We start from the raw sequence: 25961 nt of genomic DNA on the forward strand, positions 1-25961 counted from the left end.
GCACGCAGCACATGAGTTTGACTGCCTCCTGCAGTGGGCTTTTCTTTGCAGGGAAGAGCGCGCGCCTGGCGCTCTGCCGGGAGAGCCGAAGCGTTGGCGACGCTCCCTGCCTGCTGCTCCGGCCAGCAGCGAACATGAGCGACGTTCCCCGGTATCCCGGGGCAACGGGGACGCCACCACCCCCCCCCCCGCAGCGGCTGCAGCTTGGAAGGCGAGGCACCAAATCGGTGGCGACGGGCAGGCCAGGACCCGCCTCGAGAGGACGGTGAGAGGCGCACACGCGGCTGGTCCTGGGGCAGCTCCACCCCGGCCGCCACCTGCAGCAGCTGTCGCGGCCTTTCCCCAGCTCCTCCACGCGCAGGGCTGGTTCCTCCCCGGCTCTGAAGACTGGGGGCACCACCAGCCCCCCTTTGCAAGGGGCTCCTCTTCTTTGCAAGGCTGCGATCTTCCCTTCCATTGTGCTTTGCGCCCTTTTCGACTGGGGGGGTGAGTGGGGGGGTTTGTACCCCCCACCCTTTCCCTGCCAGACCAAGCCAGGCTCCTGATGCCAGAGCAAGCTGCTTTCATCTGCCACCCCACCAAGGTCACGTGCGACACATCCAGCCACTGCCAGGTGCTCCTCTACCACTGAGGCGTCCCCATGCACACCTCCCCACTGCCTTCATGCTTATGGCACTCTGTTTCAGGCTGATGTGAGGATCGCTGCCCACCCACTCACTCACTCTGCTGCCACACGTCCTGCCAGCCTCACCTAGTGCCACAAGAAAAGACCCCTCTATCCTTTCCTGTCACTGCCCTGTCACCACTTTGGAGACCCCACCAAACTGTAGGAGAGAGGGAGGAGCTGAACCCACAGTGTCAGGCTCTACCTGAGTTGTGTGGCTCTACTGAAAACTTCTGCCTGTACCCCTCATTTCCAGGCAGTAGCCTTAGTGGTTCTGGGGTGGAGAGCTCAGCTTCAAGCCAAATCCCTCCCAATATATCTTGCCACCTTCCCGCACTCCCTGTTGAACCCCTGAGCCAGCTGTATGCAGACACAATTCCTTGTTCCCTGTACTACTGGTGCCTCTACAGGCATTATAGCTACATGATATCTCTGCTTGAAAACCCCAGCTTATTCTTTTCTCTAGCACCAATGCTTTGAACTAGTCAGGTAGGTTCTGGGCAATAAAACACCTTCTCATCACAGCTGTATCATCTCTAAACCAGGTTTGGCTGTGAAGCATATGGACAGAGCAAACCCCTTTTTTACTGCCACAGCACCCAACCCCTTTGTTGAAACAAGCAGGGATCCCTTCCTCTGATCCCATCTATTCACAACTCTGCAGAACTATAGGCAATTGACACCTGGGCCTCTTATGCCTGGCTCAGCTCTGAGAGCCTTTATGAGGTCATAGCTGCATGCCGGGCTTGTCGCAGCTTCTTAAAAAACTGCTCCTAGAACTAGTGTGCAGGACACACTATCTGTGCCAAATCCACCTAGCTGTGCAAGGAAAAAATCCTAGATCCTTTACTAGTTCTGATCACTGCCTTGGCAAAGCAAGCAAGGGGGACATCCTGCTCTTCTGCCAGGCTTTCCTTTATTGTGTAAATTTCCTGTGCAACACTGCCTCAGATCCCTCATATTTCTGACTTTTCTCTAGTGGCATCTTTGTGGGCCCCCTTCTCTCAGTTAACAGTTGATTCTGTTAATCTAACATTTTGTTAGGATCACATCCCCTGCACTGATCTTTATAAAAAGTATCCATTGTTGTACTTCTCATACTGCCAGCCAAAACACAGCCTGCACCCTAAGCCAGTTGCCTTAAGAACACAGCTGCTGCCCCCGCAGGCTGGCTGTTTTTTGCCACCTTCTTCCTGATGCTCAGATGAATTGAGCAAGAGCCCTGCTTCCTGTGCTGCAAATATCTTGCCTTAGCACTCATCACCACCCCAGGCACCAACTTCAAGTTCATGGGTCTTGGTCATGGCCTCAGAAGCTGTGAAAGTGATTGTGCGTTGCCGCCCTCTGAACGAACGCGAAAAGCAGCTTGGCTGCAAGCTGGTCATCAACATGGACAGCACCCGTGGCCAGTGTTTCATCCGGAACCCTACAGCCACAGAGGACCCACCAAAACAGTTCACCTTCGATGGGGCATATTACATGAGTCACAACACAGAGCAGATCTATAATGAAATTGCCTACCCGCTCGTAGAGGTGAGTGCAACCGACAGGTATTGGGGATCTATAAACTAGCAATATTATTGTCAACAAGAGTGGCCTGGAGAATGCACTTCTCAGGCGACTTCAGTTTCCAGGCAATATAAACCAAGTGATTGTAAAAACACAAAGAGCTTTGGGCAGAAACATCTATGTAGTTATAGTCAACCTTTCCAGACTTAGGGCTGGCATTTGACGTGCAGTAAGGACCCACACTTTAATTTTTTTTATTGTATGTTTTCACCTTCTCTCTCTCCATGGAATAAGCCCCATGGAACCCAGTGGAAGGTATAGGGTCACATGAGTTGCCATCTTTCCCACACATAATTCTTCATGGAACCTGATACTCACTTGCAGAATTTTCTGCTCCTAATTTCTGCAGCCCTTGGAACTATGGTGTTCCTCTTTCCATGCTACTTTTGTATTTGCACCTATGCTGGTTCTTGTAATCCAAGACCATGAAGGTTGCATGTTGTAATGAAATACTTGGTTAGATTTTAAGTTGCTGAAGGTTTCTATCTGGATGCTTGTGGTTTGGGCCTGAAAGAGTTTTTTTTTTTAAGATAGGATATATGGAAATGAGCCAATGGTTATTTTTCTGATTTTTCTTCCCAGGGTGTTACAGAAGGTTATAATGGTACCATCTTTGCCTATGGGCAGACTGGCAGTGGAAAGTCCTTCACCATGCAAGGGATTCTGGATCCTCCTTCCCAAAAGGGCATCATTCCCAGAGCTTTTGAACACTTATTTGAGAGTGTGCAGGTATGCGTTTGATGTAAAGGGATCCTCTGTCTTTTGTATGGTCTCTTTGGCCCAGCGGTACATCTGATGCAGGAAATACAATCCAAGCAATCCAAACAACTATAAGCCAGCCTAGAAACTTAAGAAGACTGCTTTTGTTGTTGTTTCATACAGTGTGCAGAAAATACCAAATTTTTGGTGAGGGCATCTTACCTGGAGATCTATAATGAAGACATCAGAGACCTCCTTGGTTCAAACACCAAACAAAAACTGGAGGTGAGGACACCAGACTAACAGGGCAGAACCTTAGTTTGAAGTAAGTTAAAAAATGAAATCCCAGAAACTAGAACTCTTGACAGCCCACAAGGTGAACTAGGTTGGGAATGCATGTGGTTTAAAGAAAACTGTACTTGATACCTGAAGCCCAAGTTTTGACAGGATAAATCAATAAGCAAAATTCAGCCTCTCTGCATCCCTCATTATCATCGGTACATGACCTGTTGTGATGGAGTATTTTTCCCCTAGGTGCAGATCCTGTTACTCAGCTGCTACCAGTGGGAGCTAGGAGTGCCTCAGGGATCAGAGAAGGGAGCTTACTGGTTTGAGTTTGGTGGGGATGGGAGATCTATCACATCTGGTGGATCAGGGAACAAGAGCCTGGCTGTGCCTGAAGAATATGCTTCATGAACAGGCAGGCAGAACTAATGATAGCAAAAGCTCTCATCAAGCCAAGCAGAAAACTGCCTTCCCCTTGTGGTTCTGGCTCCTCACACTGAATTTTTATTCCTGCTCTTCGAGATCATGAGGAGGAGGACCCTTCAGAACTCTGAAACTTTGGATCAGACTCCCGAACATAGCAGCTCTTTGAGCTGCCTCTGGTAGATTAGGTGTTCTGTCTTAATTGCCAAATAGCAGAGAAGTAGAAATGAAGGAGAACTAGTACTGTGAGATGGAACAGTATGGGGTCTGTGGAGCTGGAAAAAGTCTCTCTTCCTCACTATTAGAAGCCTTTGTAGGCATAACTAATCACTAGAGACTAAGCAATTGGTTTGGTTGTTGCAGCTAATTGCCCATTCAGCATGAGGCTCTAGAATGCCCAAGAAAAAAGGCAGTTTTGTTACACATAGAACATAGATAAGAACATATGTGTTTATTTATACATATATATACAAATGTGTCTATTTGTACACTTTCAATAAAAAGACTCCTATGGTGGGATTACAATCACTCTTAATACAATAAAGCCATGCAAGTGAACATACTGAGTTAATCACCTGATCCACCTAGCTCAGTTTTGTCCCAGCTGGTTGTGACTCTCTGAGGCATCAAAGCAGAGGTCTTTCCTAATTCTGCTATCTGGCTCTTGGTAGATGCCAAGAGATGCCAGGGATTGAATGCAAAATATGCTCTGAGCCCCCTACTCCATGGTAATGGAGTACACTGCATGACTACCATTTCTTTCTCTCTCTCATGCATACACCCCAAACACCCACAATGTCTATTGCATTATTGGGGAATGCAAAACTTGCAGTTGCTCTTCTAGTGACAATTTCAAGAACAAGCCAGTGAGTAGACAATTGCTTCTTCAATAACCCCACCATGACCACTAGTGAAGAAGCTCGTGTGATTTCTCAGGGGAAATCTGCAAGTATACATCCCATCCACAGATGTGCAGAGTGAATATGACCCATCTTGACAATAGCTAACAGAGAGATTTAGGCTGCTTAATAGCAGACCATAAGATTTGTAGTGAAGTGCCACTGGCTGCATATAAGGACTTCCATTTTTGGTACTGTCCTAGTTCAAGTGTTTCTGAGTCTCTGCAGCATTTACTGTAACTCTTGCTGTAATGGCCCTCCTTGCAGCTGAAGGAGCATCCAGAGAAAGGAGTCTATGTGAAGGGCCTATCTCAGCACACAGTGCACAGCACTGCCCAGTGTGAGCGCATCATGGAGACAGGCTGGAGAAACCGTGCTGTGGGCTTCACCCTGATGAACAAGGACTCCTCACGCTCACATTCAATCTTCACTATCAACATGGAGATCTATGTCATCGGTAGGCATTTAATACTTGTAGGAACGGGGCAGGTTTGCACAAAGCAAACTTTTATACTTTTTTGATAAACTTTTCTGAAGAGAAGGAAACATGCTTCTCTAGCATTTATGACAGTCATGATTCTCAAAGAAGCAGTTCTTCTGGAGCATGAGATACTGGTGCAGCTAGAGACTCCTTAAATGAACCTTTTTTATGTGGTGTAGAGTTACAAAAGGGTTACCTCTCCCACACACCTATATTTTAAAGTGCTACAGTCCCTTTGCCAACCTCAGAATTCTAGCACTTCATTGTGCTGCTTGTATAGACCAGGCCTCAGACCTATGTGTGAGGTGAGATCAAGGATTATGCACTTTGCTTCTCTAGATTTCAAAATGTTGCTTAGTATCAGACTCCTAAAGCAGAAGGCTTTAATGATAAAACTGAGAATACAAGAAAGTCTCTCTTCTGAGTGAGAGAAAGCATTGAGAGAGAGAGAGAGAGAGAGAGCTGGCCCAAGACCAATGTCAAATGCTGCCCCACCTTACCAGATGATCTGCCAGTCTCTGCTCCTCCCGTTCTCCAATGTACTAGCTCAGCACTCTCTTCCCCTTCCTTTTCCAATCCAGGGACTGAATTTAAAAGCAGGGACAGCAAAAGCAAGTAGGTGGACAGAGATGGGCACTCCCTCCCCTGCTCTGCTGCCCAAGGAAACTGCTTCAACTGGTCTCATAGATGGACATGCTCAGGTGGGAGGGTTCTGTAATTTTTGCAGAATTTTTACTTTTGACCTTTTCGTTGACTCAAGAGTGCACACGGTGGAAGGGGTGGTCTTAGAAAGTTAAAGAATTTGATCATTTGGATTATTTGTCTTAGGGTTGCAATGTACATAGGGAGTCATGCTACTAGATCATCTTTTGGAGAGAGCAAAGGAGAGGGAATGGGAAAGATAGACAGAAAAAGAACTTCTAACCTCATGATTGGGAAGTGCATAGCACTTGTTATGGGTTTATTCTAGTCTAAACTGATTCAGGAACTTAAAAACTCTGCTCAGTCCAAACTCTTTCCTTGCAGATGAAAGAGGCCAAGATCACCTGAGGGCAGCAAAGCTCAACCTGGTGGACCTGGCTGGAAGTGAGAGGCAGTCCAAAACAGGGGCAGTTGGGGAGCGCCTCAAGGAAGCCACCAAAATCAACCTGTCTCTCTCAGCATTGGGCAATGTCATCTCAGCCCTGGCAGATGGAAGGTGCAGACATGTCCCCTACCGGGACTCCAAACTGACACGGGTGCTTCAGGACTCACTCGGAGGCAACACCAAGACACTCATGGTGGCATGCTTGTCTCCTGCGGACAACAACTATGATGAGACTCTTAGCACCTTGCGCTATGCCCACCGAGCCAAGAACATCCGTAACAAGCCCTGCATCAATGAGGATCCTAAAGATGCTCTGCTGAGGGAGTACCAGGAGGAGATCAAGAAGCTGAGGGCCATCTTGACTCAGCAGATGAGCTCAAGCAACTTGCAAGGTAGCATCCCTTCTGCCAGCTGCTTTACCATTCATTGAGATATAATTGCTGGAAAAGGCTCTGCCAATTCCCCTTGTTTTTTGAAGAGGGAGGACATTGGGAAAGTCACAATCAGCAATTGGGAGACTAATAGAAACGATCCAAAAAAGTAAGTGAAATGCAAACTCCTGGTGGTAACTGCAGTTACACAAGCCATAGGGAGGCTATAAGGGCCCTGCCCCTTCAGTAATATTTCAGATACTTTTCTGAAATGTCACTTTCACTTTTTTTTGGGGGGGGGGAAAGGGTTAAAATAAGTTTCTAGCTGTTGTCTCTTCACTTACAAAGATTTAAGGGGATTTGTCAAGGGTGTGTTCTACTCATTTCTCTTAGCTCAATTACAGAACATTGGCTTTGCATGGAGACAGTCTGAGGTTAATGCCCTGATTTAAAATATCTAAGATAGTGAGCCTGGGAAAGATTCTTCCCAATACCAATGCAATAAGGCAGCTTCCTGTTCTGGGAAAATACATAAGTCGGTGGTAAAGCACATGCTTTGCATGTACGAGATTTCAGGTTCCATCCCGGGCATCTCTAGCTAAGAATCTAGGAAATGCCTCCTTCTGAGACCCTGGAGATGCTCTGTCAGCTTTACTTAAGCTAAAATGCCATCCTGTATATACAGACAGGTTCTTTTCAGTGAGGGACCAAAGCTCACTGGGGTAGAGCACAAGCTTTGCAAGCATGCAGTCCAATCCTTTCCATTCTACTTTGGGGCCTGAATCTCCCCACATACAGTGCACACCCCACTGGTGTCTTCCAAGTTATAAGACTTCTCTCTTTTTCATTAGTGGAGTTGTCTCACCTGTTGCCTCCTACTGAAGCTGTTCAGCCTGAGATGAAACCAGAGCTTCCCCCTGAATCCCAGGCAGATGTTGAGAAAGAAAAGCAGCTGATCCGAGAAGTAAGTTGAACAGATCCTCTGGAGGTTGTGGGCCTTCCTATATAAAGTCTTTCTGGCACAAACTTGCCTGTTGCGCTTCAACAGGGACTAAAATATTACAACTGTGTAGCTGAATTGGGAGGCTTCCCCCAATGCCTGTTCTGATTTCTTGGACACAATCCATAGGCAGGAGCAGTCTAAAATGGTGAAAATGAAATAACTTTGCATTAATGTGACATTGTACTTATAAAATGTGACATCCTGCAAAATTAACAAAATAACACCTACATGTACCTATTAAAGTGGTTGCGGAGTGTCTGTGGATCTTCCTGAGCGCTTCTGACTTCATTTCTAAGCTCCTGACTCCCTCGGAGCTCTGTTGCTTTAACTGGCTGTAGAGTCTGCTGAGCATGCTCAGAAGCTGCCAAGGAAAATGCATGGAGCTCTTTGGAAAGTGAAACTGAGCTGCAGTGTGTGTTTACTTGTGAGTAGGCAACCATGCCTTGGCCCAGGGGTGTCCCAACCTTTTGGCAGGAGGGCCACATCATCTCTCTGGCACTGTGTTTGGGGGCCAGGAATAAAAAAGAGTTAATTTACATTTTGAATTTGAGTAAATTTACATACATTTATAAATGAATATATTAGAGATGGAGCATATGAATAAATGAAGGCAGTGGCATCACTAGGATTTGCGTCACCCGGTGCGGGAGGCCTGCGCGTCACCCCATGCAGTGGGCGGGCAACACCCAAGGTGGTGGGCGTGGTGATGTGCCATTGCCCCGCCCCCACTGGTTTTTTGGCTGTACCTTTTGATAGAACACAGGTATTTCAATGTGGTTTGTTTCATTGCATTCTGCATGAAATTACGCATTGATTGATATATAACATGATGGTATTATTCCTCCAAACTCTGATTTTAGTGATTTTGAAAACTTGTAGAGTCACACACACACCCTGTGTCGACTTACTAACACCTTATTGCAGCAGTCCTCAAACTTTTAGCACCGGGACCCACTTTTCAGAATGACAGTCTGTCTAGGACCCATTGGAAGTGATGTCATGGCCAGAAGTGGCATCATCAAGCAAATTAAAATAAATAATTGTAAATAAAATAAAATAATTAAATTAAAATAAAAGAAATAATTAAATAAGGGGGAGCCAGTCCTGTTCCATCAAGTGAATTTTATCTGTAGTCTGCCTGCAATAACACCCCCCCCAAAAAAGAATCAGTGAGATTTTCAGCCCCAGTGCCCTCCCCAGTGCCCAGTTTAAAGTTCTTCTATTTCAAGCATATCAAGTGGATAAAGACCCACCTGCCTTTACAACTGCAAAATAGAGAATATCCCCCTTCCCAGCTGAAACCTCTTTTTTTGGACCTTTTTAGTGGGGGGGGGAGGCTGCCTTCTGGAGCATTTGCTGCACTCCAGTTCCATCGGATCAGGACCATTCTGGTGTCCTGATCACAAGCCAAGGCACGTCTGCCTACTCCACGCCACTGAGTGAAGGTCTTGCATAAAGCAAGACCGGCCTTTCTTTCGCTGCTGCATCACAGACATGAAACAGCATGCGGTGGAGGGAGCCCTCATCCCACAGCTCATGAGAGAGGTCAAACAGTCGCCCTCACACTGAGAGCAGTTGCATCAGGCCAGCTCGGGCTCCAGCAAGTCTCCAGAGAGCCAGAGAGAGGTTCATTGGAGACTGGGGGCTAGATTGTGAGTCCTCAAGGTCGCAAGTGACCCCGGGCAGGGGTTTGGGCACCCCTGCCTTGGTCCATTGGAAAGGGAAGGCTGAAGAGGAATGCAACACCGCCAGAATGGTTCCAATCCAATGAACGCAGGCCCCAAAAACATTCGAAAAGGAAGTCTCTCCCTCCTAGCTGATTAATGTATTGAACTCCATGGAAAATGAAACTGAGCTACACAGCTGCATTTACTCAAGAGTAAGAAAATGTTTAATGAGTTGTTTCTATGTTGTTTATTTCCCCTTGCACTTTAAAATCAGTTTGTTTCCATAGCAATTCAATGCTATGTTCATTTCTTTTGGTTCAAGTTGCTATCTTCTCAATGTTTTAATTGGTTTGTGTTTTGTAACATTAGGTTCATTGTAGTTGTTCATACAAGTAGCATGTAAATCTTACATGGCTCCTATAAGTTTATTTTAAGTAGTTGACTATGTAGTTGTGCTCTTCGAGGGTTTATGTGTGAGAGATGTGCTTTATTCCTGTGGCTATGTCTGTCTGTCTCTCTCTCTCTCTATATATATATACCACCACATATATATGGCAGTTAATAAAATATATATGACACTTGATAAAAATTAATTAAAATTATTAATTTAGAATAAAAACACATAACACTGCTTTCAGCCCCCCCCCTTTTTTTAGGATAACACCGCCATCCATGAGCAAATCATTTTAGACTGCCTGTATACATAGGGCAGACAGCTCAATATGATTCTCAGCATACACTCTCTGGATGTGAAACAAATGTTATATGAACCGCCCTCCTTTCCCCTTTTTTGTTGCTTAAAAAGCCCCTTTCATAGAGGGCAATTAGGAGTGAGAAACCAGTGGCCAGGAAAAGGATTAATGGCCTCTCCCTACACCACTTCTGCACCCCTAGCTGCCTCTTTGTGCAGTGGTTTTCCAAGCAATAAAGGTGGCATTGGGTCACTATTACACCCACTTGCATGTGGCACATCATTTGGCTGTCAGCAATCCAGTTTTATTTATTCATTTAAAACATTTGTAAACTGCTTTTCCACTCATATGTTGAAGGCTAGGTTATGTTATTACCTGACTTTCTTGGGCTTTTCAGGAGTATGAGGAGAGGCTGGCTCGGCTGAAGGCTGATTATGAAGCTGAACAAGAGTCTCGTGTCCGGCTTGAGGAAGATATCAGTGCTTTGAGAAGTGCTTACGACCAGAAGTTCACTACTTTGGAAGAGAACCTCAAGAAGGAAGCAGGTATGGGCAGAATGCCAAGGGACGACACCAGGATGCAGGTCCCCTGTTGTCTTGTGTGCTCCCTGAGGCATCTGGGGGGCCTCTGTGAGACAGAGGAGGCTGGACTATATGAGCTTTTAGCCTGATCCAGTTGAGCTTTTCTTATGTGGAGCAACTCTAAAAAACCTTTGAGCCTCATCATGTAGAGAGGGCTGTGTGTGTCAGAATTCTGTGTGTACACTAAGAAGCACTGAAGGTGCCGTAGACTTCAACTTCCTGAGATTCTTATGCCTGGTGAAACCAGCAGAGGAGTTGCTGAATAACATGCCCAGAAGTCCAAAGGTGGGGATGGGCAACCCAATCCTATCCTTCCTGGTGCCCAGAGGAACAGCAGGGCCAAAATGCCAGGATGGGAAAACCCAGTGTGGCTTGACTTAAGTCTAGTCAAGAGTTGCAGCCCCCTGCAACTCAACTTGAAAAAGAGTCATAACTGGCACTTTCTGAGTCTCCTAGTCACCCTTTTGCGACTCTAAAGGACTTACCCCCCCCCTTTAAAAAGTCCACTGTGGAAAAAACGGGGCTGCTGCCATGCTTTGTGTGTGTGTGGGAGCTCACTTTAAACACTCCCCTGATGTCCCTGCCCATCTGTAAACAGGGCAGAATTAGTCCCTCTTCAGCCAGTCATTCAATGAGGCTTCCTCCGCCCAAGTAACAACAGAGCACCTCGCAGCATGTGGTGAAAAGCATGATTGCTGTGAACTGCCTCCTCACCCTCCCTGGGCTTCTGCAGCCAGCCATAAGGCAAGAACCCCCTTGGGCTCCTCCTTCTGCCCTCCTTTAGCCAAAGAAAATACCAAACCTTCCATCCTGTGCCCAATGATCATCCATTCCTTCCTTCCTATCAGAGAGCCGGATCCTGCCTCCCCCTTCCATTCAGATGCAAATTCAAACATTAACCCTTCCCTGCCTTCCAGCTGGAACTTCCCTGCTGCTTGCACAGTTAGAATGATGGCCCCACAAGGTTTTTCACATTGCATGAACAAAAAGCAAGCACACCCAGACGCATGAAAACTTGAGTCTGCATGCATGGGGACGAGTGCTGAGTCAGGGGGGCCCTGACTGGAGTATTTTCCAGAGCCTTCCATGCATGTGACTCATGCGTCAACGAGTCAGCGAAAAATGCACATTTCTGTGACTTGAATCCAAGTCGAGTTCCCAACCCTGGTGACCGCTGTATCCTGCGGGCACCAGGAAGCCACCGGAGGTCTCCTCAGGAGAGGAAAGTCCCAGGCCCCATAATAGGACTTCTCATGTTTGCATCGTCCATTTTGCCTGCACAGACTTGAGAACTTCTATGTTGGGCTTTCCAGCCTGACACAGAAGATAAGAGGATATATGTGTTTAAGTCAAGGGAAACTCTGTTTGAAACCACATTCAACTCTGTTTAAAACTGATGGTTGTCTCCAGCCTTCCAGAGCTTCTGGCTAAATCTTCTTGTTTTATCACCATTTCCTTTATTTTCTGTAGAAACCACCCTGCCAGTTGAAGCCACTACTGACGAAGCATCTGTTCCTCAAGGCCCTGCTGCAGAAACAGACCTGTCAGCCAAGGTACCTTGAAGGATAAATTTCCTTTAACAGATAAATCAAGTTAGCATTGGCTGTACCCTTGAAAACAATTCCAACAAGATGAGATGGGGTCATGCCTCATAATTAGCAATGACAAGACTGTCAGGGAAGGCAATGGAGGCCATAGACCTAATTGAGGGAAATCGGGTCCAGTTATTAGCACTCAGCATACCCCTTGCTAGTCTCCACACTCCCTTTCAACTGGGCTAGCAACTGAATGGGGGAAAACTGGTGGATCTATCTGATGCCACCATCCCTAACTAAAGAGACAAGGCAGAGGGGCTATATCTGGGGAAAATCTCCCAGGAAAGCACAGAATCCCATAGGTTTTTATTTAAGATCAATTTGCAGTAGCATTTGCAAGTGATCAGACATGACTACCCATTAAATTACCATGAACGTAAATTACCATGAAGCTGCCTTTGAATTCTGCAGTTCTTTTATTGAAAACAGACCATCCTAGACAAAACCTAGACTAATTTCTAAAGTGTGCTCTTAGTGCTTAATTATAATTGAATTAAATGGGCAATGAGAGGGGCTCTTGAATTATATCTGATGTGGCAAATGGCTATGAGCCCTAATATTTGAAAGCATTGGTGTTGACTCTGTAAGATATACATTGTTGCAGAACCTTCTTTGCACTTTATGAGTATTCCCAAGTTAAAATGTATTTGAGAACCTGCTGGACATCCAAAATATGCATCCCATGTAATGGTGTCATCAAAAATAATATTGTTTTGTGAACTAAGCTAGTCTGCAGCAGAAAAAAGCATGTATCGTGCACAAGAGCACTTCCACTTTTCTGAAAAAGCCTCTTAATTTTCTCCTAGCTTTAAGGGGCATTGTGAGGTCAGAAACTGTATTCCCACATGCCTAGCAACTTCAGGACAGGCCTAGGGAGCATGTCCTGAGATTGTTCAGCAGCTTTCTCTTCCCTTCCTTTCTCAGAAACTACTGGTTTGGGGTGAAAGCACTTCATGGTTGCCTAGCAACTTCAAGAGGTTGCTTGGCAACTATAAATTGTTTTCTCTCCCTTTCCTCTCCCATAACCTACACAACAGCTGGTTGACAGGGACTGAAGAATGGCAGCAGCTCAAACAACAGCAGCAGAGATGGCCCACCACTGGGTGCACAATGCTCCAGCAGACCTTAATCTTGGATTTATGTCTATATGTCAAGGGGATGGGCCAGTCTTTCTCCCAGTCCCTCCTAGGAGACTGGAAGAACGCAGGCCTCCATATCTCAGGAAGCTGTCTGTGATCCCACCCTCTGTCCTTCAATCCAGCCATTGTTTGTATCCAAAATGCCAGCTTCCGGTTTCCTCTTGCACTCAGGAACCTGACGCTACAGAGCCTCCTGGTCCTCCCGTGGGCCTGCTCATCGACAAAGCAATCAGACCAGGGACCCCAGGAACTGAAGTGGCTGAGGAACTTCCTGTCACTGTGAGTCAGCAACTAGTACTTGCCAGGTCAGTGAAGAATATGAAGTTGAAAAATATGAAGCAATTGCAGCAAGGGAATCAGCCTATCAGATTACTGAATTATGACTGAACGTCCACAGGACATACGCAAAGACGTTCTTACACAGTGCCCCCATTTTTATTTAAAGTGTCCAGAGTTAAAGTGAAAAGGCAAATGCCAGGCTGAAAATAAATTATGCAAATCTGTGGGATCTGTTCAGATTTGTGTTCTTAGTCTAAACTTAACTTTGCATGGTTCATCTTGAAGTTATTCAGTATTTTCATTTGATATTTTTGACCAGGAGTGGGGTGATGTGAACAAAGTGAGTAAAGAATGTGATTTGAGGTCATGAAGAAGACAGAAGTTACCCTGCAGGGCACAGAAGCTCACTCTACTGTACAATGGAGCCCTCCACTGACCTTTACTCTGATATGCAGGGTCTCTTCTCCAGCAATACATGCAAGGGCTCTAGTGTTTAAGCAGGCACTGCCCCATTTCTCTTTAATGTTATTGAATGTTTTGTTGCACTCTTCTGTTTTGAATGAGGTACATTCCCAGCACTGAAAATGATGGAGCATATGTGGAGCATTGTGTAGAGCTATGGATCATAGCTTGTTTGCATGTTTTCTTATACAGTGTATTGCATTCACAATTGTAAGAACTAAAAACCCTTCCTACCCCTTTTAGGGTTGCCAGTTCTGCCTCACAGGGCAAGCTTAGCATGGGGGTAGGAGAATTCAGATCAGAAAGGTGGCACAGGGGAAGGGTTAAAGCCCACCCAACAGCAGCATTTAGCCTTTAAAAAAGAAAAGACTTCCTCACAGACTGCTTCTATCATATCTAGGCTGATCTTTAGCATGTGACCTAGAAGGAGATCCAGATGTCAGGGTTTCATGACAGGTCAGTGGTGAAAGAGGTCCCTGAGTGTAAAAAGTTTGCAAAACAGCACCTTGACCTAAGACATGTCCCTCTCAGGTTGCAGATGCTGGAGCAACAGGTGGTGGGAGGAGAACAGGCCAAGAACAAAGATTTGAAGGAAAAACATAAACGGCGGAAGAAAATTGCAGATGAGCGGAAGAAGCAGCTGCTAGCAGCTCTGCAGAAATCAGACGAAGACAGCAGCGACTGGGTCCTGCTCAACGTCTACGACTCCATCCAGGAAGAAGTGCGAGCCAAAAGCAGGTTGCTGGAGAAGATGAAGGAAAAGGTGATTCTTCTCCCCTTTGAAACAAGTTAGTCTGGTCCAGTGCTGGGTAAGGGCAGCTTCTCCCTCCACAGACACTCAAGTGCAAAATATTTGCTCGCCCAACTAATTGTGTAAACTGAGTGCATGTGTGAAATACCTTTTTTCAACACCAGAAAACATTCTCAGAACAGTTTCCTTAGCATTACATTTTATCTGTCATTTATTAAAATACATAGGCATGCAGTGAATGGGAAAGGATAGAGTTTTAAAGCATTGCCTTTTAGCTTGTGGGTTGGGACTCATGACATGGTGCATCCCAACCTCATGCACATTACACTAGCGGCTCCCACCACCATTTTCTGTCCTTTTTCTGCTTTGCAGAAGAGAGAAAAAGGAGCAAAACAGAGGCCAGATGCAAAAGAGCTCCTTCACTTTTAACAGTTATGCAAAACAGGGAATTTCAGCAGGTGAGTCTTCCTCCACCACTGCATGAGAAGTCTTGCTTACCGATCTTCTTTACAACTATTAAAGGTGAAGGAATCTTGTTCTGCTTCACATTTGGTCTCCTTGGGACTTGTGCAAAGAAAAGATGCATCTTGGTTCACTGGTAGACCCTGAGCGGTTTCTAGCAGAGCACTCACTGCCTGCTGTGTTGCTGGGATTCTTGCACAGAATGCTATACCAGGTGGGCCTTGGTCCAGTCCTTCAAGGTACTACTTTCAATAAGCATGAGTGCATCCTCAGGATGACTTAAAACAGATTGATTTATCCTTAATATTTGCCCTTGTTTTGTAAATATAAACTGTATCAGTGGCCTCAAGGATGCCTAGTTTTAAAAGAGAGAAAAGAAGTAAATCATGAAAGAGCAAAGTCAACCCACGAGGAAAAAGATAGCCAAAAAGAGAGCATATATGAACCAACCCAATGCATGAACTTAAATAAGGTTCATGAATCTGCATAGTCAGAAAGTGAACATTTCTTTCAAAGAGGCTGGTTAATACTATTTAGGATAATGAAATATAGGGCTGTCTGTTAACAGTTAATTTTACTTATTTTATTTAAGAAATTTATATCCCACCTTTCTATCCAATGAAGGACACTCAAGGCAGCTCACAATTAAAAACATATTAAAAACATAAAATATATATATATATATATATATATATATATATATATATATATATATATATATATATATATATATAAAAGACATTAAAAACAATAAAACACAATAAAAACCTGGATCCCAAATTAAAACACATTCGAAAAGCACCATGCCCTCTGGTGTCAGCATAAAAGGCCTCCCTAAATAAAAAGGTCTTAAGCCCCTGCCGAAAGGACTCTAAATAGGGAGCTGTTCTCAATTCCAGGGGGAAGGAGTTCCACAGATGGGGAGCCACCACCAAGAAGGCCCTCTTTCTTGCCGCCATCCCCCTCGCATCCGCTAGTGGCAGCACAGTCAGAAAGGCCCCCTCTGATGACCCCCTCTGATGACTTAACCCATTATTATCTCATTTATTCTTCCCAGTTGCGGGCTGCTGAGGCTGAAATCAAAGACCTCCAGTCAGAATTCGAGCTGGAGAAGATTGATTACCTGGCTATCATCCGGCGTCAAGAGCGGGAGCTTCTGCTGCACCAGCAACTCCTGGACCAGGTGCAACCCCTCATACGGCGGGACTGCAATTACAGCAACTTTGATAAAATCAGACGGGAGTCCACCTGGGATGAGGACTTAGGCTGCTGGAAAATTCCAGAGCCTGTCACTCAAAAGACTAGCCTCCCAGCAGGTAAGAACACCATAATCAATTTACCGCATAGCCACTCGCACAGCATTGTTTCAGCTGCCCAACATGTGGCAGAATTTTCCAGAACACACAAATACACTCCTTGATTAAAACACTGGTTCCCAACTTGTGGTCTGGGGACCACAGGTGGTCCATGAGACCCTTAGAAGTGGTCCGCAAGGTCTCAGGAAAAAAAATTGTTTATGATCACTTTCAGCATCTTTCTGAGCAAGCAGTCCCATATGGATCACCAACAAGAGTGGAGAACGGTTCACCAGCAGCAGGAAGCAAAAGCAGCAAATCACAAATCTTCGCTATAAATAATAAATATCTAATAAATATTTTCTAATTACAGGCAGCCCACATTATCTATGGGTTCAGTACCTGCGGATTTCTTCATCTGCAAGTACCAGAACCATGGGCCAAAGTGGAGCCTCCCGAGGTGAGGGGAGCTGCGCTCCTCGCTCTCAGAGGCTCTTCTGAAGCCCGCAGAAGCCATGCACATCCTCCCATGACCACTGCGACCTTCAGAAAAGCCTCCTGACAGACTGTTGGGTTTGGGGATCTCGAGAATCGCAGGTTTCAAATACCTGTTGTTTTCCTTATCTGTAGGGGTTCTGGGAATGGACCCCCTATGGATAATGAAGACTGCCTGCATTACAAATTTAAATGTATTTTTTGTATGCGGGGTGGGAGGGTGCATGTGGTCCCTGACAATTCCAATTTTGGCCTCAGTGGTCCACAGTTTCCTAAAGGTTAGGAACCACTGACTTAAAGAATTTCAAAGCAGAACACGTGCGAAGGCCTTGAGACTAAGATCTGTAGTTAGCTAGTCCATGGTTTCTTATCTCACAATTCAGATGGACAAGAGGAGGCAGCAAAGGAAGGAGAGGGAAATGAAGGGCACAATCCTAACTTGCATTGGAACAGGCAAGCCAGGAGGCTTGTGCTGTATCCAGTGCAGGATTGTGGTCAGAAGCAGCTTAGCCAGAGGCAAGGGGAAACTACCCGTGGGCAAGGGCTGCTGGCCCCAATGGGTCTCCTCGGACTTGTGCTACCTCCTGAGGTGGCGCAAGTCTGAGGAGAGCAGAGTGGCTTGAAGCCGCTCCATTCTCCCCGGGAATGGGGGTTGGGATCTCCTCAGCCGCCGCCCCCCCCCCCGGGAGCAGCTCATCACCCTCCCTCCCCCGGCCCAGGAACGCCTCCCTCACTGCTCCTCCCCGCCCCCCACGCCTACCTTTTCCACTTGTTTCAGCACAGGTGAGCTGACACAAGCGCCTGAGGGGAAGCAGGCATGGAGGTGTCTGTCAGCCTTCTCAGGCTGGCATTTCTCAGAGCGCCGGCCTGGCTTCCCCTCAAGGAGGTGCAAACGTGCTTTATGGCATGTTTGCGACCCTCCCAGGCCACCCCAAGGGACTTGGGCCGACTGAACTTGAGGTTAGGATTGCGCCTGAAGTCAGATAAGTAGGGGAAGAATGTTGCAGTTACCCATACTTAAGCTTGGTTACAACAGGGAGAGAAGTCTAAAGTGCTGCATTCACAGTTTTAGTGTCCTTTTCACAGAAAAGGACACGTTCTCTCATGTGTATGCACAGTAAATTGGAAGCTGACTTCAGGGCTCATGTACTTCCTAGGGTTGTCAGGTTTCTTGAGACTCCAACCCTGAAGAGGGCAGTGTCTGGAACCTCAGGGGGCAGGAGCCTGGAACTATTTGATAATGTTTGAAAAGAGATATCAAGCCACTTCTGTCTGATATTCCGTGCAAGATTATCACCCCTTTTCACCACATGTTTTCAAAATGGAAACAGTTGTATTTTGACTATAATGGGTTTTGCTTTGCAGTCACACACCCACATAAAAAGGGGGAGGGAACTGTAGGACTGGAAGGTAATACCTGGGAAAGAGTGTGGCATAAATTTTTTAATGGGGAAGGACCCTGTGAAATTAATCTATTCACTTGGCTCTGGTTGCCTGTGACCCAGAGATTAATTTCTTCTCTAGAGACCCTGAGAAAGAGGCTCATACATGAAGTTTCAAGTCAAATTCTGCAAGCTGGAATCATAGAATTAGACAGGACCTACAAGATCATCAAGTTCAGTGCTCTGCCAAGTTCAACCCCTACCAAACTGATAAACTCCAGTCCTTTTGCTGTGCAAAGAAAATATTGTCCTGAGGTGTCCTGCGTTTCTTTGAATGCAGAATTTCTCCTGACCAACAAGGTTGCGGCCACCATCCTGGATAACAGCCAGGCCAGTTCAGCTCCAGGGCAGCTGAAGGCCTATGGTCTTTGACAAACTCCTACAGACTCAGGGCTCCTACCACCTCAGGGACCCAGGTCTCAAGATGCTGGTGCAAGAGAACTCACTTTAGTAGCAGCCTGAACACCCAGGCAGACTGGATCAGCTGAACCAAAGTTCCTTTGTACTTAAATGAAACACAGCATAGAAATATATATGTGGTTTATTTTAAATAATTAAAGGTTACTTGTAATTGGAAAGGCACAAGACAGAATAAGAATATGTACACAATACATATAGTTCTAAAACAGGAAAAGCTAGGCTTCTTAAAAGCTTATTGAATCTAACACTCACCCAAGGTCTTTCAGCCTCTGAGCATAAGCAAAGGATAGATCTCTCAGCCTGGCATCCTGCATTCAGAAAGGCAGGCACACATTCTGGAATGGCAAATGGAGGACCTGCCTGCCTTTAGACTTACAACTCACCCATTGAAAAAGCAGACCTGCTGGACCTTGAGGTTATGGTCAGGCCACTTGCTCAAATCCCTCCCAAATAGAGACTCATAGCTGAGGTCCCAGTTAACATATCCTTGGGCTAATCATTAGTTAGAAGCATTACTGTAGTCCTGGTATGGCCATAACCCAGAATCATAGAGTTGGAAGGGGCTTAATAGGTCATCTAGTCCAACCCCCTGCCTTAGGCAGGAAATCCTCTTAGAGCATCTCCAACAGGTGCTTGTCAAGCCTCTACTTGAATATCTCCAGTGAGGGAGAGTCCACCACCTCTCTCTGCAATCTGTTCCACTGCTGAACTACCCTGACCGTCAGGAATTTTTTCCTGATGTCTAATCGACATCTCCTCTCTTTCAGTTTGTACCCATTGGTTCTAGTTCTGCTTTCAGAGACAGCTGGGAATAAATTATTCCCTTTTTCCATATGACAGCCCTTTAGGTATTTGAAGAGAGCTCTCATATCCCCTCTCAGCCTTCTCTTCTCCAGGCTGAACATGCCAAGTTCCCTCCACCTTTCCTTGTAGGGCTTGTCCTCCAGCCCTCTGATCAACCTCTTTGCTCTCCTCTGAACCTGGTCCAGTTTGGCTTAAAGTGGGGTGCCCAGAATTGGACCCAACACTCCAGGTGAGGTCTAACCAGTGCAGAGTAAAGCGGAACCACAACTTCTCGTGACTTGGAGGCTACGGTTGAACCACAACTTCTCGTGACTTGGAGGCTACGGTTCTGTTAATGCAGGCTAAAATTGCAGTCCCGATAAGGCATTCCAAGATCCTAGCTTTAATGAGCTAATTTCTCACAGCTGCTACAAAATGAAGCAGGAGGTTCAAGGGAGTCAGGGTGAAGCCTTGCTTTTACTTGTTCTTTACACAAGGCATAAACCATCCACTCCTCACTAAAACTGTGAATGTTGTAGGTATCCTGTGTCCATACACTAGTCATTGGTGCAAACTCTAAGAGACACTATTGGTCTTATTCCTTGTAGCTGTTTCATCTCTATCTCAGACCAAAACTGGCAGGAAGAGTTCATCAACAGAGAATGGGGAGGCTGTGACGATGGTAAGTGTGGCTTCCATGAGAGGAGGAGCACTTTGGCAGTACTATCAAAAACTGAAAATTATACAGATTCTACTCCATGTACAAAATAAATCGGCCAATGTGCTTGATCTGCATAAGTTTATTTTTCTGGCTTAATGCTTTGTAAGGAATCAATGAAAGCAAGAAACCTGCTCTTTTTAAAGGATGAAATATGAATTTCAGAAGATTCACTGCAACTCAGGATTAATTCACATTTTACTCTCGTAATAAGAGAAGGTGCAGAGCCAATGCCCCATTGCAGCACCGCCCTACTGTTTGTCTTTATGGCTGGCAGATGGGGCAGGGAGGAAGAGAATTTTGGAACTGATTGCTGTTGTCACCTATTTATGTCTTTTACTGCCCTCTTCTGACAGATACAGCAGTGTGGCAGTGGTAGTAGCAGCAGCAAGGGACTGGCCCTGATCCCATGTATCCCCCAATTAAGAGTGCCAAAAATCAGAACCTGCCAACTGTGAACAGTCTTTGTCATTCTAGCCCTTCTGCTAATTGTCATTCATGGCCTTATCTTCTGTGAATTGGTCCCACTTAACCTCCTCAATGGGACTAGGATTGGTTCATGCCCTTTACTCTCTCCAGCAATGACTCTGTTAACAGTCTATTTCTGGACAACAGTAAATTAGACGAAAACCTTATCTTTAAGTTAAGTTGGGCCTAAGAAGTAGAGCTAAAATCTTCAAGTTAAACTTTAGACGAAGCCATATCCTCTTGTATAATGCAGGCTAAATGATGATCAAATGGTGACTACATACCTGTATCCCCAGCAGGAAGAAGATCGCTACAAGCTGATGCTGAGCAAAAGTGATAGTGAGAATATTGCCAGTAACTATTTTCGCTCAAAACGAACCAGCCAGATTCTTAACGCTGACCCCATGAAGAGTCTAGGTAAATCTTCTCATTTATTATTGCTTTTCCTCCAGAGGGTGTATCTTTTTCATCCTCATCACAAACTCAGGTAGTTGAGCACCTGTCAGTTTGTACACAAAACGGGACAACCCACAGATAAGATAGTCAGCATATTTGTCTGCATACTCAGGAAACTTGCTAGGTATGCAGAAGTAAATAAATTTGTAAATCAAAAGAAAAGAAAACCCACCCATCCTCCAAAATATTCTGCAGACTCCCAAGAGCCATAGAATGTTTAGGTATCAGTTGGGCTTCTTCCTTTTGTTGGCCAAAAGCCAACAGCAAAACCCAAGGGAGGGAGGAGCAGGGAGAGGAAATTGGCCTGCTTGAGCCCAGTGGGCATTTGGTGAAGTGCAACATTTTGTTGCAGGTTCCTTTTATCATTATAATAGCATTTGCATATGGCTTTTAGTGTATTAAATACATTATCTCAGCATGTTTACAACAATCTTGCAAGGCGCATTATTATTACATAGGCCAACACACGTTTTGCTTCCTTATACACCAATTTCTGGGTATATTTGGGGTGCTGATTCCAAAAATGGTATCCGTTTTGCCCTATCACGTCTAGTTTTGGAGGCACGGCATAGCCTCTTTAGTGAATGGTTCAAGCAGCTTCCTCATGAGGAAGCCTGCACCATGGCTTCCTCATGAGGAAGCTGCTTGAACCATTCACTAATGAGGCTCTACTATATCTCCAAAACTAGATGGGATAGGGCAAAACGGATGCCATTTTTGGAATCGGCATCCCAAATCCATATCAAATCACCATAAAGTTTGGGAAAGACTTTTCTGACCCTCCGTTTTGTAGGCCTGTGCTATCGTTGTATTGCAAAGAGGGCCAAGTCTCTTTCAGTCTGGTTTGTCTACAGTCACCAAGTGAGTTCATGGCAGAGATGATTTTTGATTGGAGGACAACTTGCAACTATGCAAGTTTTCTATAGCCCTCTTCACACATTAACCGTTCCGTACATGTGGGGGTGGGGGCAGGACAAGTGTACTGATAAGCTCTTCCCATCACTGTCACACATATGGAGCCCTGCCCCCTCCCTCCCCATGTTGTTTGTCTGCGGCAACAGACATTTATCAAGGGATGATGGGAGTAGGCTTTGTGCATGATTCTAAGGCAGAGGCAGGGGTTGCTGGCACACGTGTACAGAAAGGCATGGGGATAATGTGTGGAGAGGGTTTGTGTCAGCTCTCAATATCACTATACCCATTCTCTGTGTCTGCAAAGAAGCTTGGGTAGGGAATTTTTGTTATTGTTGTGGCAATCAGGGTAGATCAAGCATCTCAATATTCACCTTTTCCTGCTTTTCTCTGCAGCTTCCCATGTCTCACCCCCTTTGCTGAACAATACCACCTCTATGCTGACATCCAGCTTGGCACCTATTTCTGCTGCCCAGACAGTGGAGATGCCCCAGCCACGTCCCTTCCGCCTTGAATCCCTGGACTTTTCCTCTCCTTCAGCCAAGACAAAACGCAAGAAAAGCCGGAACAACCTGAGCAGTGGTGACCCTCTCTGACTAGTGTCAGCAGTGTTTGGCTTGCTCATCTTTCTGGTCAACATCTGCTGGCCCTCCTTCGCTGGCCCTTGTGTTGGTGGCCACAGCTGCTTTTCAAAGGGACCCATGGCTATTCTTTCCCTTGTGGGGAGAGTGAAAGCAATTAAATGCTGCTTCCCAAAGTCCTGTATTTTGAGCAGCCCTCCATGTTCAAACTGGGGCTGCCAGAACCCTTTCATCAATTATCCATTTCTGTTCCTTCACCATTTTGTAGTGATACTGCCCTTTCACTCTCAATCATTGTTAAACACTGCAGCAGGAAAGGAAATTGAACTCAGAAGAGATGGATTCAGAATTTATAGTAGTGGGCCTTAAGCTTTGCTCACCCCAGACATTGCCTTTCTCCCTAGTTTCTTACACGATCAGGTAAGCCTTTAAAAAAAAACACCTTGGAGCCTGCTGGATGTTATATTAGTGCCCTGATTGCTCTGCTCACTTTAAATCCCACCTGGTTCCTGTTTGGAAATTTCTTTAGAGAACAAAAGAAGAGAGAAAGGGAGACCCTCAATGAGTAATCTATTAGTCTCAAAAGTGAAATGTCTTACTTACTGGGGGGAGGGGGGTCTTCTCAATAAAGAAAGCCAAGTTTTTGAGTGACTAGAAAGAAAATGGCTCTTTGGAGGACCTGTAGAATTAGAAGGTTGACATAACATCAGCTGCAAAAATCCATGCTGTGCACGGAGAGCCAGCATGTGGGACAATGTCTCCTGGGAGGTAGCCACCTGGGAGGAACCCTCAAATGTCAGAGGGCCAGTTGAGGGTTCTGACCATGGCTGAGAACTCCATCAGTCCCCCTTGTTAATCCACAGCATGGGCAACTAAGGCTGAGGGTTGGGGATGAAGCTGTCTTCTCCAGCACACGTACCTTGGGTAGAGACTGGACTTCAGAAGCTTATGCTGATGGTCATCTCCAGCAAAAATTCTGTTTTGCTGTTCACCCACCATTCTGCCAGTGAGCCAGCTTCAGTCATCTGTATGGGGTGTCATTTGAAGGTGAGAAAGATGCAACCAGCTATCTCTTGCAAGGTGGGATGGAATGGGCTGAGACTCTACATAGTATTTGTTTCCTGAACCATCTCTCTTTGCCTCAGAAAGCTAAGGATGGTGTTGCACATCCCACTATTTTTTTCTATGACTTGTGCTTAGAGACAAGTAAATTTTTCTTGCACCAAACTTTAGTAAAGTCTTGCAAAGCACTCCAGTGTGTATTTTGAGGGACAATCGCTTCCCGCCGCCTCTATAACCTGCAAAAATTGCTTCTCTCTTATTCACAAGGGAATAAGCTCTTGTAAGGACCACACTATGACATCTGAGACAATCTGTCCACATTCTGTGAGAGGAAGCTTGAAATTCAAGTCCCTTTCAAGATGCACATGCACTGGAGAGAATATGGGTTTCTAGTTTGCACGCTTACCAATATCTCTAGGGGGGAGCAGGTGAACAAAAAGTTGGGAATTAGCACACTGTGGTGGTATGCTTATGTGAAATTCATATGCTAATTTAACAGCTGTCCATGTGTATTCATTGATATATTCCTTATTACCTTTCACATACACCCAATAAACTGCCTTTTAATGATAATGCCAGCTTGACTGCTGATTGATTTATAGGTCACATAGTTCTGCCATTACCCATTATTTAACCTTTTGTGACCCCAATAGGGAGCATATGGACACAGAGGATGGGAAGGGAGGGATATAGGAGCATAGGAGGCAGCATAGGAGACGGTCTCTGCTGCCACAGCAAATATCAGAGGTTGAAAATGACTCCCTGTTGCCTGCCAAACACCTACAGAGTGTGAGGATAATACATGCAGATTTCCCTTATTTGGGGAATTTTTACAACAATGAAAAAAAGAGTTATACCTTGCCCTCCTGACAGCATTTAGGGCATTTTACAACAAATTAAAGCAAGATAAAAACAACCAAATAATCTAAAGGTGGTGGGGATACCTGAACCCTACTAGTAGTTGTAGTTGGCAACCTTCAGTCTCGAAAGACTATGGTATCGCGCTCTGAAAGGTGGTTCTGGAACAGCGTCTAGTGTGGCTGAAAAGGCCAATTTGGGAGTGACAATCCCTTCCACACTGGGAGCAAGTGCAGTTTGTCCCTGCCCTGTCTCCCTGGCTATGGGCCTTCCTTCTTTGCCTCTTAGCCTCAGACTGTTGGCCAAGTGTCTCTTCAAACTGGGAAAGGCCATGTTGCACAGCCTGCCTCCAAGCGGGCCGCTCAGAGGCCAGGGTTTCCCACTTGTTGAGGTCCACTCCTAAGGCCTTCAGATCCCTCTTGCAGATGTCCTTGTATCGCAGCTGTGGTCTACCTGTAGGGCGCTTTCCTTGCACGAGTTCTCCATAGAGGAGATCCTTTGGGATCCGGCCATCATCCATTCTCACGACATGACCGAGCCAACGCAGGCGTCTCTGTTTTAGTAGTGCATACATGCTAGGGATTCCAGCACGTTCCAGGACTGTGTTGTTTGGAACTTTGTCCTGCCAGGTGATGCCGAGAATACGTCTGAGGCAGCGCATGTGGAAAGCATTCAGTTTCCTCTCCTGTTGTGAGTGAAGAGTGTTGTGAGTGTGTGTTGTTGTGAGTGTTGTGAGTGTTGTGTTGTTGTGAGTGTGTGTGTGTTGTGAGTGAAGAGTGTTGTGAGTGGGTCCACCACTGATATGGTATTCTCCCTTAGACAACTGCAGGAGAAATGCAGGGAACAACGACAGCCACTCTTTATAGCCTTCATAGATCTCACGAAGGCTTTCGACCTGGTCAGCAGGGATGGCCTCTTCAAGATTCTCCCCAAGATTGGATGTCCACCCAGGCTCCTCAGCATCATCAGATCCTTCCACAAGGACATGAAGGGCACTGTTGTCTTTGATGGCTCCACATCAGACCCCTTTGACATCCGAAGCGGCGTGAAGCAGGGCTGTGTTCTTGCACCAACCTTGTTTGGGATCTTCTTCGCTGTCCTGCTGAAGCAGGCCTTTGGAACTACAACAGAAGGCATCTATCTCCGGACCAGATCAGATGGAAAGCTCTTCAACCTCTCCAGACTGAGAGCAAAGTCCAAAGTCCAGCTGAAATGTCTGCGTGATTTCCTCTTTGCCGACGATGCAGCTATCACTACCCACTCTGCCAAAGATCTCCAGCAGCTCATAGATCGTTTTAGCAAGGCCTGCCAAGATTTTGGACTGACAATCAGCCTGAAGAAAACACAGGTCATGGTTCAGGA

General features: G+C 45.8%; 1 protein-coding gene across 1 annotated transcript; it reads left to right on the forward strand.

Annotated features, from left to right (window-relative positions):
- The first annotated feature begins 1551 nt into the window (after nt 1-1551).
- Nucleotides 1552-24288, forward strand: KIF17 (kinesin family member 17). Its single transcript, XM_066614434.1, has 14 exons — nt 1552-2197; nt 2816-2962; nt 3116-3217; nt 4807-4996; nt 6047-6499; nt 7330-7442; nt 10238-10385; nt 11892-11974; nt 13327-13460; nt 14428-14659; nt 16167-16425; nt 20153-20226; nt 21030-21147; nt 22495-24288. Exons 1-14 carry the CDS (start codon nt 1967-1969, stop codon nt 22692-22694), a joined length of 2484 nt encoding a protein of 827 aa, XP_066470531.1. The 5' UTR covers nt 1552-1966; the 3' UTR covers nt 22695-24288.
- The last annotated feature ends 1673 nt before the right edge of the window (nt 24289-25961 follow it).

This window comes from Tiliqua scincoides, chromosome 2, assembly GCF_035046505.1.
Source record: "Tiliqua scincoides isolate rTilSci1 chromosome 2, rTilSci1.hap2, whole genome shotgun sequence".
NCBI classification, from domain to species: domain Eukaryota; kingdom Metazoa; phylum Chordata; class Lepidosauria; order Squamata; family Scincidae; genus Tiliqua; species Tiliqua scincoides.